At 36.3% G+C, this 15,004-nt stretch overlaps 1 protein-coding gene across 1 annotated transcript in view; it reads right to left on the bottom strand.

The window, feature by feature from the left end:
* HSD17B12 (hydroxysteroid 17-beta dehydrogenase 12) overlaps positions 1–15,004 on the bottom strand; it is a 112,813-nt gene that overhangs the window by 69,314 nt on the left and 28,495 nt on the right. Inside the window, exons 2-3 of the mRNA XM_081154700.1 lie at positions 11,341–11,387; positions 7,375–7,450 (exon numbers count right to left, since the gene is read on the bottom strand). Of these exons, the coding sequence (XP_081010826.1) occupies positions 7,375–7,450; positions 11,341–11,387 (123 nt within the window). The remainder of the gene's footprint in view (positions 1–7,374; positions 7,451–11,340; positions 11,388–15,004) is intronic.

Raw genomic sequence — 15,004 nt, 5'->3', positions numbered from 1 at the left:
AGCGCTACGGGTGTCCCAGCTCACATGTGGAATCTAATGAACAAAATAAGCAACAAACAAAATAGAAACAGACTCATAGATACAGAGAACAGAATGACAGCTGTCAGAGGTTGGGGATGAAGGGATTAAGCAAAGAAAAAAACCCTCATAGATACAGACAACAAATTACTGGGGGGGGGGGGTAGGGAGGAAGAAGAGAGTAGATGGGCAATAAATGGTGAGGGAAGGAGGCTTGGCCTGGGGTGCTGACACAAAATACGATATATAGATGATGTATTATAGAATTGTACACCTGAAACCTACGTAATTTTATTAACCAATATCACCCTAATAAACTCAATAAAAAAATTTTTTAAAGAAAAAAAGGTACTAATATAAACTTTTGAAATATTTTAATACTTGGTAAATGAATAAGAATTATATAAGAATTCAAGAAGCTAATTAAGGTAAATCTTTGGGCTAATTAGATTTGGTCGATCATTTTAATCTTAAAAATAGGTATAGGTCTTCTTTCTGTATAAAATACAATGCCACTGTTACATTTCATTTTCTGAACTTTTAAATTTTTGACATAGGTTTTACAAGGTAGTTATATTATTACTGCTTCCACAAACTATTTAAACTTTTAAAAATTGATCTCTTTATAAAAATATTGGCTCATCTAAACTTCAAACAAAGCTACATATCATTTCATCTTCACTACTCTTTTTCCATTTGCTGTGTATAACTTTCAAATGTCATCTCAGACAAACTTGCTACCTATAATGATTAGAGTGCTCTGCAATGTCAGTGTAAACATAATTCCTAGGATTCTTTTCTTTTTTTAAGTATGTCTTTACTGATTTCAGAGAGAGGATGGGAGAGAGCAATAGAAACATCAATGATGAGAGAGCCATTGATCGGCTGCCTCCTGCACACCCCCCCACTGGGGGTCGAGCCCGCAACCCGGGCATGTGCCCTGACCGGGAATCGAACCACGATCTCCTGGGTCATAGTCCAATGCTCAACTGCTGAGCCATGCCAGCGGGGCCTATGACTCTTACTTGACTTAAAATACTATACTAATATCAGAGTGAATTATATAATGAGGAGTCTTTGGTTACCTAAACAATTTCTAAAGACTAAATTCCTAAAGAAAACTCCAATTAGCATGCCAAATTCAATTTGATATGTACATTACCTTACAATAACAGAAAACAATGTTAATACATTTTGAGTTCCGAGTAGAAGTGTGAACTTGTCACCTAGTATATATATGTATAAAATATATTAAAAGAAAGCTTATGAATTAAATAGCTTGAAACCAGTTGTTCAGAAGAAAATGGATCTTTGGTAATATAATCTTAATGAGAAAGCTATAAAAAATTATTCTGTGCCTTCAGTATCCAGCCTGGCCAGCAATGGTTCCTTATCTCCCCAGAACACTCTCACTTCCTAACAGCCTGTTAACTTCTTGAGCTTTTGTGTTGACTTTTGTCATGCCCTTGAGTCATTTTTAACAAAAGTTTCTTGTTTCTGAAAAAGCTTGATTTCCTAATAATTATTGTTTCGTGTAGCTATGCTTTATTTTAATTACTGTCACTCTAAACCAAGACTGCAATCATTTCTTGCCTTTGGCACCTATGACTTATGCTTATATTTTCCTGTATTCACTAGTCTCCTGGCAACTCTTTATAATACAGCTTTCACAGATTTGGGCTCCAAATTGAGAATAATAAAATTAAGATATATTTGTATACCCAAACTATCTCTGGTATTTCCCAGAGAGCCACTAGGTAGCACTATTGAGCAAGGAGGACATTAGGAACAACTAGATTTACAGTGTATTCTCCGCATCTTTAATTAGCTCAACTCTCTTATGAGAGCTGTCCTAATATAGGAAAAGCCAAGGTATAACTATTAATAAATATGGTTCAACATCTGTATACTTTTCAGGGTCAACAGAAACAGATTCGTGATTCATGGTATCATGAGCAAAGATTAGCACAAGTGAGCAAAATGATTTCTAAGATTATGTCTCTAAGTATAAGACACTCTTGTTAATTGATGGCAATTTTAAAACACTCTATAGAAGTCCCTGGAGATTTATCAATGCCTTTCGTGTCCATCACAAGGCTCATACCCTTAGGATAATCACTGACTAAATCATTAATTAGCTCTATATTATATCCCAACAGGGGATTCCATTCTGACACTGTTAATTACTGTAATAAATTAACCAGAGACCATCAGTCTTATTAACAGGTGGTTCCTACTTTTCCTTCAAGCTTGCCAAAACGCCTCAGCCATAAATCAGAAAATTGAGTCTGTAGGAAAAAATATCCAAAGAATAGCCTGAGTGTAGGCCTGTATCAATACTCTTGGCTATTACTGATGCTGCAGAGAATTAACTCATTGGTCATGCTTCCTTCCCGGTGTAACCAACAGTGCCACCAAAGGCAGACCACCAGACAAATGTAACAGGAAATAGACTGAATTTACAGGCCTCTTTATTTGAAAGTCAGACACTGTAAAAGCATGCTGCTGACCCAAGATCCAATGAAACAAGAATTAATTTTCCAAGACTAAATGGGACCAATGAGGAAAATTTAATAATGGTTTTGAGAAAACATCTTTTCTTTCTTTGTAAGTTTTTTACTAACCCTCATTGTGTCTGGCTATATTTGAGCAAATGATACTCTCTGAACAGTATGTTGTTCCTACTGATCCCTCTGAGTTCAGGAAAAAATATTCTCTGGGAAACCTTAATATAGCTTATAAACTATGGTAGATTGTATTTTCCAAATCCAGATTTCATTTTCAAAAAATATCTCCCTTCCCACATGTTCTCCACAGTTACCAAGTCACTCCCCCGTCAAGAGATGGAGTCTTTTCCTCTCCCCTTGAATCTGGGCAGGCTCAGCACTGCTTTGACCGACAGAGTAACACTGAATGAATTCTGAGAGTAGATCACAAAAATAAATCAGCATCTGCCTGGTTCTCTTGGAACATTCAGTCAGGGAAGATAGTTACCACTGAGGAAGTACAACTGCTTCCATGCCAGAGAGGCTACATGTAGGCAGTCTAGTCACCAGTTCCAGCTTTCCAGTCGTTCCCGCCATTGCACCAGCCTGAGAGAGAAGCATCGTAGCCCTTTCAGACCAGACCACCCATCAGCTGAGTATCAGTGAGGGGCCTCGGCAATGCCATGAGGACAAAAGAGTTTTCCCCAAGTCCTGGCAAGATTCCTGACCAGCATCTAAATTTACGAGCATCTGGAATCGTCGTTATTTTACATTGATAAGTAGGGGTAGTTTGTGATGAAGCAAAAGTAACTGAAACATAAACTAGTAAATCATTTGTTGAATTTAAAGACAGTAATTGTGTAGAAAATACAACACATTGATTGGCCTTGCCTGTAAAACTAATGGGAACAACGGTGAAATATCACACGTCTTTAGAGTTCTTTCACTTCACATGACAATGTGATGATTTGCACAGGCTCAACAGGAATCTATCCTCCCTACCAGGCTATAATTAGAGAAAACAAATTTGTAACCATGACCATGCCAGAAATGTTTCATTTAACGGTAAATCTCATTTCATTAGGCATGGCAAGCCCATGAGGAAGGAACAAGGAATGCGCTCCTTTTTGTGGAAACCGCTTCAAAAGCCTCCCAGAACCTCTCCTGGTACCTCCATGGCTTGTGGAGTCTCTGTTTTATAAGTAGTAAATGTCACTTTCCCGAAGGCCAGGCGCATTGACAAGTTTGGGGATCTTAGAGCAGGAAGCTAACTCTACAGTAAAGGTACCACAGGCAAAGCCAGTAGAGGCAAACCAGGTGGTTTCTGGTTCCTAACCCTGGACTATGTGAACGAACTCAAGGGGCAAAAAGTTATTTCTGCTACTATATATCTAGGGGCCGCATCAGATTAATTCTCTAATCCTAACATCATGTGGTTCTAGTTTTATTAAACATAAAACAGAAAGGTCTTTATGTTCACTAATGCCTCATCGTGTTATGCAAATAAAACAGGCTAAATATAGCAAAGCATTATACTAATGCTACTGATAGTGTATCAGAAAACTGTGGGACAAACTTATTTGGTCAAATCCACATTGTAACTGCAGATTTGATAACAGGTAAAAACTGAAAAGGTGAAACCGGTATTCTTACCTTACCCTATTCCTTGGTGAACTATAAACCAATGAAATTTACATTTCTAAAAGCTTTGCGTTTCAAGAGAGAAAGTCATAGAATTACAGGGTCATCCTAAAGCTTTACACCTGAGATAAATTACAAAGAAGAGAAACACTATGTGTGTGTTTCTAATCAAAGACAGAAATGTGTGTGTTTTAATTGAAGCTGTTTGAACTGTATGCAATCTGATTTACCACATAACAATACAATTGTAAATATCACCATCTTTATACGTCTTCTGCAGACCACTACGTTGTTCTGAAAGCTAGTCTCCTTAGCATTGTGCTTTATTGCAAGTAAAAACTCAGCTCAGAGTTCAAATCAAAATTGACAAAAATACCTAATATGTTAATAATCCTAGCTAACAATGATAATAAAACAAGGTTATTACATGTGCGATGACTTTCAGTTTGTCTTAATTTGACAGGTGACAGATATCCTTACAGAGAACTATAATTTCATCAAAGTAGTCAATCCTGAGAAAGCACTTAACCATTGTTGGCAAACATTCAGTTCCCTACTAAATTATATATAATCTTTTTCATTTTTTTCTGAAGAACGTTCACTGATGAGTGGGCTGCCCTCCACCCTCACAAGGAATTACTTCGAAAGGCCTGGACTCCCCAAGTCTACATACAGACAGTGGGGAGCTGGAAGGTGGGAGGGGCCAGGAAGGCCCCAGTTTTCTTCCTTCAGCCTGTGGTTCCCTTCTCAGTCCCCTCCTTTCCTGGTCAGCGAGGGAAGGAGGGAAGGAGGGAAGGAGGGAAGGAGGGAAGGAGGGAAGGAGGGAAGGAGGGAAGGAGGGAAGGAGGGAAGGAGGGAGGAGGAGGGAGGGGGAGGGGGGAAAGGGGGGAAGGAGGGGGGGGAGGGAGGAGTAAGGAAGGAGGAGTCTAACCGCCCAGTGAGTGGAAGCGCTGGGCCAGAGGACACAAGTCAGCCTAGTGAAAGTAACTTGCTAGACTTTTTACCTGACTAAACCGACTGGTACAGAAAATGGAATCAGGAGTGAGGTCCAAAAACACAGACGTCAGAGAGCTTTTTTTGTCTTCATTTACAAAAGGGTTTATTTCTGCAAGAAAATCAGCCTGCCTGTGTCACATTTAGTGGAACAAGTATTAAACAATCATCTCAGCATATGAAATATACTCATGTAGTCAGGACTAGATACTGACTGAAAAGTTATTTCTTTTAATTGAATTTATTGGGGTGATACTGGTTAATAAAATTAGATAGGTTACAGGTGTACAGTTCTGTAATACATCATCTGTATATTGTATTGTGTTTCTCTCTCACATCTCTCTTCCTCTCTCTAAAATCAATAAACACATATCCTTGGGTGGGGATTAAAAAAAACAGTACTAAGATCCAGACAGTATGCAAAGTTAACTACTATCTAAGTAACTACACCTAGGCTCATTAGTGTCACAGCTTAATTCAAATTCACACCTCAGCAAAATTGCAAAATACTCTGTGTCTTGGACCTTCAGAGTGGCATTTCGTAGTTGAAACCTTAAAAGTTAAAATCCTTAAATGCCAAAGATTTCTTGTATATCTATATACCATACGCTCACATTTGTAAAGATCTGTGCTCTCAGCAGGGTTAAAAAAAATTTAACACACTTAATATTAGGAATCTATAAAAATCGTTTTTCACCTAAAAATGAAGTGCATCTATGTGCAACCTGTCCAGTAGAACAAGCTCTGGTTTGGAAAGAAATAACAACAAAAATATATACCTCACGAGGATGCTTGAAGGATCAAAGGGATAACACACGTGAGGGAATAAATAAATAATAAAGTACTATATAAATGTTAGTGGTAAGCGGTAATGTTAATAAAATACAGTGTTGTACACCTTAAAACTTACTTAACTTTATATGTTAATTATGTCTCAATAAAGGTGGGAAAAATAATAATAAAATACACTAGAAATCCCCTCTTTCCAAAGAATTGGGGCCGTTTGTTAGTTGGATACTTAGAGAAGTCAGTTAAAGCAACGAATCCTACAAAATGCTAAATACACATTATAACCATTTTATTTTAATTTAAACCATATATAAATATATTCATTCCCCAGTCTTCTGTGTAGGGCCAACGCCTTATCTTTGAGTTCAGATCTGCTGAGTAGAATTCCAGTCTTTCTTGCCTAAACCACACCCATGATGCATCATTTGTTTTAAAGTGCAGCGAAAGCTTCAACACAAATGAAATAATCAGAGAGCAAATTTCTTCTTGCTTTTTATAAATTTTTACAATATTTTACACTTGTCTTGTTAGACCCTAATTCCATAGCCAATTTCTCAAAGAACTCGCTTTTCTGTTTTTCAGAGCATTCAACTTAGTTTTTGTAGAACTCTCCTTTTTACACCAAGACTGCATCAATTTACAGAATATTTAATAACAAATGCACCTAGCATAAGTGAGTTTGGGAACAAACACAACTGACTCTTCATAAGTAAATAATTTGACTTGTGGGTGTAAAAGTGCACAAGCGTCTACCCTGGCTGTGTAGCTCAGTTGGGAAGAGCATCATCCCGATATGCCAAGTTGCAGGTTCAATCCCTGGTCAGGGCACATACAAAAATCAGCCAGTGAATGCATGGATATGTAGAAAAACATATCGATATCTCTCTCTCTCAAATCAATAAATAAAGAAAAAAAAATGTACAAATATCATACCGAGAAGCCTACCAGCCACAGGCTCCCTACTGGGAACACCAGTCAGTAAGTTTTCCCAAGGATACAGACAAGCACTGGCTTATCCATCTGGTTGGTTAATTAGATGTCAGTTTAAAAAGTCTTTGTCCATATAATTCAGGTTTCAAGCACAGCTGACTAAGAAGGAAATTCAAAATAGTTTCCCTGTCGCATGTATATATGCTACCTATTGCATTTTTCTTCAATCATATATAATACACACTTTAGAGACAATAAAGTCAGGAGTAAAAAACATATGAGATTACTGAAATGAAGCAACAGAAAATGTTTAAGTAAACATAATAAAATAATCAGAGAATGTGATTCCTTACAAACTAGATGAGTCTATAAAAGACATTTTAGGCAAATTACAATAGCCCAATATTAATCTGAAAAACTGATGACCCACCTTTAAAATAGCCTGTTAACAGAATGAAAAAGCTTTTGTATTCATTTTCTAATCATGAGGGGAGGGGAGGGTAATGTGGGCACTTACTTATTTCGCTGGAAACCTGGTTCAGTTTATCCTGCGACCTGCTGATAAGGATGATCTTCATTCCACACTTTGCTAACTGAAACAGCAAAAGAGACACCAAACAGTTCAATCACACCTGTGCTTTCCATTTGCAAACAGACATTAGATATATTCTCATTTTAAGAAAACCTGACCATGTGATAATCGAAATTAAAAAAACAAACCCAAGTATAATGAATGGGCAATCCGAAATGAAGACTTTACAAAAGGATTCCCCAAATGGTTATCTTTCTAAATCAAGCTAGTATATAAATACCAAAGGGTTTTAGACAAAGAAGACTGTTACTTTTCATTTTGTGCCTGTCTATACTATTTGAATTTTTAAAATCAAAATTATCTTTCACTTCTATAATTTAAAAATTAACTTTAGAAAAAGTTTTTATTCAGACAGCATACATAAAGACTGGAGGGATGGCAAAGAAAACTATAGTTAAAATGTTAGGAATTCCTAAAGACAGAATCGACTTTAAATTTTTTATTGAAGCATTATACTTCATGGACAACGAACTAAGAGAGTGAACTGGGAAAACTAATAAAGCATTTTCTGAGGAGCACCTTCTACGTACTTACCTAGCACTGTATGAGTGCTGCGTAGAACAAATAAGATTTACAGGAAATTGGTTTCTACTCCAGAGACACATACATAGAGGGGCAGAGGAAAAACACTAATACACACAAAACTTTTAGCGAACTATTCCAGACAGCATATAAATGAGCCATAAATTAGCTGCTATGAACTCTCACCAGTGATTTACTAAACTAATATTCCAGTCTTAAATCCTAAAGTTGATTTTTATTAAGTAATAAGTAATACTGCAAATAAGAAGATATGGAACATTTTTTAATAAAAATAACAAAGGTTGGTAATAATTTGTTAAATTTAATTTGTTAAATTTGTAAAACCACTAAAGAACCCATGAGTCCAAGCTGGTATGTTGCTGTTTTTTCAATTAGGGGGGAAGGGTAAAGAAAAGCTCTATTTATAGAAAAGTGGCATCTAATAAGTGTAGAAGGAAGGGTATCATTAGAAAATCGCCATTTTAAAACCACCACAGCAATAACTAATTTAGGCAAAACTTTTCAATGGATGTTAAAACCACTGGGTGAAAAACTGTTGGGAAATGATGGGATATTCATACAGTCTCAAAGTACTGCCCCCTGTATTACTTATTAATTACAAAGGGGAAAGGTACCTTTATAATGGAGAATTATGGTGGGCAGCATTTTCATACATGATTTATCTTTTTAAAATTTTTTATTTATTGATTTTAGAGAGTGAGGAAGGGGGGGAGAAAGAGAGAGAGAGACATTAATTTTTATCGTTCCACTGTTGATGCATTCATTGCTGATTCTTGTGTGCCCTGACCGGCAATCGAACCCTGCAATCTTGGTGTATGGGGAAGACACTCTAACCAAATGAGCTACCAGGCCAGGGCCAAATGATTTGTCTTAACGAATTCAATAATGAAACAAGTAGACTTCTTGTGTCTCCTGATAAGATAAAGTCAGCACACAACAGCACCTGTGTCACATTCCTGCTAAAACATGATTAACCAGAATCTAATCATGAGGAAACAATCAGACAAATCCAAAATGAGAAACCTTTATAAAACAACTGGCCTGGATTTTTCAAAAATGCCACTGTTACAAAAAAAAAAAAAAAAAAAAAGGACTAGGGAACTATTCCAGTCAAGAGACATGACACCTAAATGCAATGCATAATCTTTAACTGGATGTGAAACCACAAATAAAAGAGCTATAAGGAAGGTTTTGGGGGCAATTGGGAAATCTGCATATGGGCTGAATGTTATATAAATAGTATTGTATCAAGTTAAACTTTCTATGTCTGACCACTGTATTGTGGTTATAAGGGTGAACGTTCTAGGTCTTAGAAGATTCAGGCTAAATATTTAGGGGTGAATTGTTATGATGTCTGTAACTCACAAACGGTCCAACCAAATTATAATTATAATAAAGAAAGTTAAATGTGGCAAATAATACTTGATGAATCCCAGTGAAGGGTATGTGGGTGTTCATTATAGTCTTCTTGCCACTTTTCTGTAGTTTTGATACAAAGGAGGGAAAACAAAGGAGGATTCTTTAAAAAGAACCTTCGGCAATGACAAATGAGAGATTCAGTAAATCACAGGAGCTTCATCACAACTGGGCTGTGGGTGCCTTCATGGAACTGAAAGGCAGGGAAGCTTACCTGAAGAGTACTGCCAAGGTTCCTGCTTTGTATGATGGTCTTCGAACTATTATGGTTTCCTATCCTTTAATTACATTACAGAGATTTTGAATCCTTGGCCTGTGTTGCCAATATCTTTCTGTCAATCACAGTCCTTCTGATGAAAATGATACCCTAAACTGGCCTGGAAATATAGCCTATATAATAATATATCTACCTTTTGGAAAACAGTTCAAAACTGAGGACTGTCCAATATATGCAAAAAATGGGGGGGGGGGACCTAGACTACCTTCTTACACAATATACTTCCATATACAGCATATACACCATAAACTCAAAATGAATTAAAGACTCAAATGTAAGACTCGAAACCATAAAACTCCTAGAAGAAAACACAGGCAGTAAGCTCTCTGACAATTCTCTTAGTAATATGTTTTCTGAAATATCTTCTCAGGCAAGGGAAACAAAAGAAAAAATAAACAAATGGGGCTATGTAAAGCTAAAATGTTTTTGCATAGCAAAGGAAACCAACAACAAAACAAAAAGACAATATGCTGAATGAAAGAACATATTTGCCAATGATACATCTGATAAGGGGTTAATATCCAAAATTTATAAGAACTCATAACTCAACACCAAAAAGATAAACAATTCAATTAAAAAATGGACAGAGGACCTGAACAGACACTTCTCCAAAAAAGACATACAAATGGCCAATAGACATGAAAAGATGCTCAACATCACTAATTAGAGAAATGCAAACTGAAACCACAATGAGATATCGTCTCACACCTGTCAGAATGTCTATCATCATTAAATCAACAACAATAAAAGTGTTGGCAAGGATGTGGGAAAAAGAGAACCCTAGTACACTATTAGTGAGATTGCAGATTGGTGAAGTCTCTAAGGAAAACAGAATGGAGGTTCCTCATATAATTAAAAATAGAACTACCTTATGACCCAGCAATTCTACTTCTGGGTATACATCTGAAGAAATCCAAAACTCTATGTTCATTACAGTGTAATATTTACAATAGCTAAGATATGAAAGCAATCCAAGTGCCTATCAATACACAAGTGGATAAAGAAGGTATGGTAATATACACAACGCAATATTACTGAGGCATAAAAAAGAATGAAATCTTACCATTGGCGACAACATGGATGGACCTAGAGGGTACTACGCTAAGTGAAATAAGTCAGACAGAGAATAACAAATACCATAATGATTTCACTTATAGGTGGAATCTAAAAAACAAAATAAAAGAGCAAATAAAACAGAAATAGACTCATATATACAGAGAACAAACTGAGGGTTGCCAGATGGGAGGGGGGCTGGGAGGACTGGGTTAAAAAGGTGAAGAGATTAAGCAGTACAAATTGTTAGTTACAAAATAGCCATGAGGATGTAAAGTACAGCATAGGGAATATAGTCAATAATATTGTATTAACTATGTATGGTGGCAGGTAGGTACTGCAATTATCAGAGGACTCACTTTGTAAATTATATAACTGTATAACCATTATGCTGTGTACCTGAAACTAATATAATTTTAAATGTCAACTGTAATTGAAAAAATAAAATTTAAATAAATAGAAACCAAAAACTGTTTATACACAATATAAAATAAAATTACACTAAATTTTTCACAATTCCAACTTACCAGGAGAGAAAGTTTTATACTTATTTTGTTTTTGTATTTTTAATAACAAAAAGAAAGGTCTGGAAAATGACCTACCTCTTCTGCATATGATTTTCCAATTCCATCAGTACTACCTGTGACAACTGAGAAAAGAGAAAAAGTAAGAGTTTAGTTTAAGAATTACAATGAAGAACTGATCATATATAGTTAGGACCCACCAATCAAACACAAGAGGACCTGGCAATACTTTGATGTAAATCTGAACCACCTGGAGCAGTATCAGGGTTCAAATTTAGCTCTGGAAAACCCACCGCAATGGCTAAAATGAAAAAGACTGCAATACCAAGTGTTGATAAGGATATGAAGCCACTGGAACTCTCATATATTGTTGGTGGCACTGTATTTCCAAAGTACAATCATTTTGGAAAAACTATTTTGCCATTATGTCCAGGATTAAACATGTACCTACCTACCCTATGACCTAGCAATTCCTAAGAAGTAAGGATGTCCACAGAAGCTTCGTTCATGCACAGTAGGTAGACGTGCCCAAATATTAAGCTACAGGAGAATATGTAAATTAAAACATTCAAACAATGCAATCCTAAATAGCAATAAAAAAGAACAAACTACTGATATATGCAAAACATGGACAAATTAATCAGATGTATTATGTTGAGTCAAAAAACCCTGACAGAACAGTGTACAAGCTGTTATGATTCCATTTATGATGGTCTAAAAAAAGGCAAAACTAATCTACGGATGATAGAATTCAGAATATTGGGTAAGGGGGTAGATGACAGGAAAGGGGCATCAAGGGATATTTCAGGGTAATTTGTGTGTGTGTGTGTGTGCGTGTGTGTGTAATTTCATTGAGCTGTATACACTTAAGTACACACAGTATCTGTTATACCTCAATAAACTAATTTTTTTAAATTATAGGTAGTAAGAAAATTGAATAACATCTATTTCTTCTATGGAAAAGCATATTCCTCTTATAAGCTCAAAACACTTAGGCATCAGAAACATTTGATAATTATAATGGGTTAGCCTACACCATAGTATCTCTGAAATACTGAAGTCGTATTTGTTACAAATTCAGAGCACAGCTGTCTGCTCTTAAGGGTTAGGGATGCTCCCCAAACATCTCTAGGAGTTTTTCCAAACCATTTACAGTTTATGGAAAACAAGTTATGGTGTAAAGTAGGATTTTCTTGTATTTGTCCTAAAACCAGTTCTTACATGAGATGGCCCCCACTTTTACTACTCAGAAATACATCAAACATATCCATATTCTTTCTAGCCATGTCGTTCATAATCTTAGATTTTCATCATGTTCCTGCCTGGCCTTCATCTTTCCAGTTTCAAATAACATTTTAGAATTTTAAAAAGTCAAACATATCCAAAAATAAAGAGAACAGTGTAACAAACTCACATGTAGCCATGACCTAGCTTCACCCATCATCAACCCGAGCTCAATCTTGCTTATCAGCTTTATCCCCACCAGCTCCCTTCCACCTCAGATTATTTTGAAATGAATCCCAAATAGCCCATCACTTCATTATAAGTATTTCACTATCTATGTTATTAAAAATAACCACAATACCATTAACACATTCCAAAAATGTAAGTAATGATTCCTTGACATTAAATATCAAGTCAGTATAGAAATTTCTCCAATGTTTCAAAAACTTCAAATAATTTCGTTGAATCTGTATTAAGTTCCATACCTAAAAATGGTTTAATGTCTATTAAGTCTCTTTTAATCTATAGGTTCTTTCTATCCATCTACCTATCTATATCTATTTATCTATTTAATCTCCATCTCTCTCTCTTCCTTCCCTCCTCTTTCTCCCTCTCCTCGTCTCCTCCCTATTTGTTGAAAATATCGGGTAATATGTTTATACTTTCCCAGCCTGGCATTTGCTGACTGCATTCCCTGATGTCATTTAACAAGCCCTTCTGTCCCCTAGTGGTTGGCTATAGATGCTTGCTCAAATTCAGGTTTGATTTTTGGTAAGAATACTTTATAAGTAATATTGCCTATTTGCACCAGGAGACATATTTCTGATTATCTTTCTTTTTGCTTTATTAGCAGCTATTGATGACACATTATTTCATTAGATATTGCAAAATGGTGATATTTAAATTCTATCATTCCATCTTCATTTATTAGCTGGAATATTTCCATAGAGAAATGATTTGTTATTAGTTATTTGGTTAAAATGATACAGAGTTTGCATGAGAACACTAGATAAATGTTTGGTTTTTTTCTCCTTTGTTTACCAGTTTTCAAAATAAATTGGTCCCCTAGCATCTTCCAAAGGTAACCCATGTGTTTTTATCATTGTGGTTTTATTTATAAGAAACATTATTAACTCGTGGATTTAAACATTTATGGTAGAACTCATGTGAAATTAAGCATCATATGAAAGTTCCTCCAACCTCATGATTAATTTAATCACACATTTCTGTAACTTTTCATCTGAGTATTTTGTAGTGGCCGAGGAGTATATGGGGACTCAAATTTTATACTATATTCCTGTTTCTGATTCACTAATGTTTCACACATGAAGGATAAACATTTTCTAATGTTTCCAACTCTCTCCTTTTCCTTCTATCTGTGATAAACTTTTTGCTCTCTCCAAGATCCCCATAACCTCATCTCCTCTCCCTTCAAAGCCTGGTTCAAGCTCCGCCAACCCCACTCTTCCAGGTCACTACAAAGAAAGAAAACCTTTCTCTCCTCTCAGTTCCCTCTACTCTCAATTTCACTCCAACCAGTGTCTTCCTCCCATCCTTGAGGTCTTCAGTTGAATATCTCCTCTCCCATCAAGCTTCCTTAACCCTTAGACTAACAAGGCCTCAGAGCTCTGTGTTCCCCTTACACTCTGTACTCCCTCATAATGGCATTCATCACATAGGTTTCTATGAGGGTCTCAGTTGCCCCTGTTGACCTTAAAAATAAAAAAGTTATTTTACCAGCAAAGATGGGCTTATTCAAGAATAGCAGAGAACTGCAATTTGGGACAATCAAACTACAACAAAAGCTACAGGCAAGTCCAGCAAACAAAGAAGAGGGAAGTTACTTAATAGAGAAAAAGGAGGCAGTTAAGATGGAGTGTTTTGAATGAAAGTCCGTGAAAGAAAGTGAGAGTGCAGGGTAGTGATGGCTTCCCATTGGCTGGGCTTGTTGCTAGGCAAGGAGAAAATCTCCCTTCCATCCACTAGGGTGATAAAGTAGAGACACTGGATGCTGGAAATACACGGTCATCTCTTCCCTGTAATTATCCTTTTTCCTCCTGGGGCATGAAACTGAAGAGTAGTGGTAGGGCCTGACAGCTCCTCCTTCAGGGCTCCTTACTCCCATTTAAAATGAGGTTTCCTTTACTCATTTCCCACCACAGTCTAACTGCTAGCACAGTGCCTGGCAAAAGCAGATGATTAATGAGGTTTTGCTGGATGAATGAATAAAAGGAGACTATGAATGGAAAACTAGCCTCTTATGACATTGCCCACTGCTTTACCCACTTTTTTTTTAAAGAAATAATGCCCAATCACCTACTGTACACAACCCAGTATGCTCTTCAATCCCTCTCAACATCAAGAATCAGTGATCTAAAACAAAATTTTAAAAAATGTAACAAAGTTTCACTTTATGATAAATCTGTAGATATACATTTTGAAAGGATTCTGAGGCTATCCTTGAAAAGAGGTAATTTTCAGTGTTAGAGGGAGCTGCTTCACTCACAATGAGGCAGGG

This window comes from Miniopterus schreibersii, assembly GCF_964146895.1.
Source record: "Miniopterus schreibersii genome assembly, chromosome: 12".
In the NCBI taxonomy this organism is placed as follows: domain Eukaryota; kingdom Metazoa; phylum Chordata; class Mammalia; order Chiroptera; family Miniopteridae; genus Miniopterus; species Miniopterus schreibersii.
The sequence above is the reverse complement of the archived record's forward strand: the minus strand, read 5'-3'. Positions and strand labels throughout refer to the sequence as shown.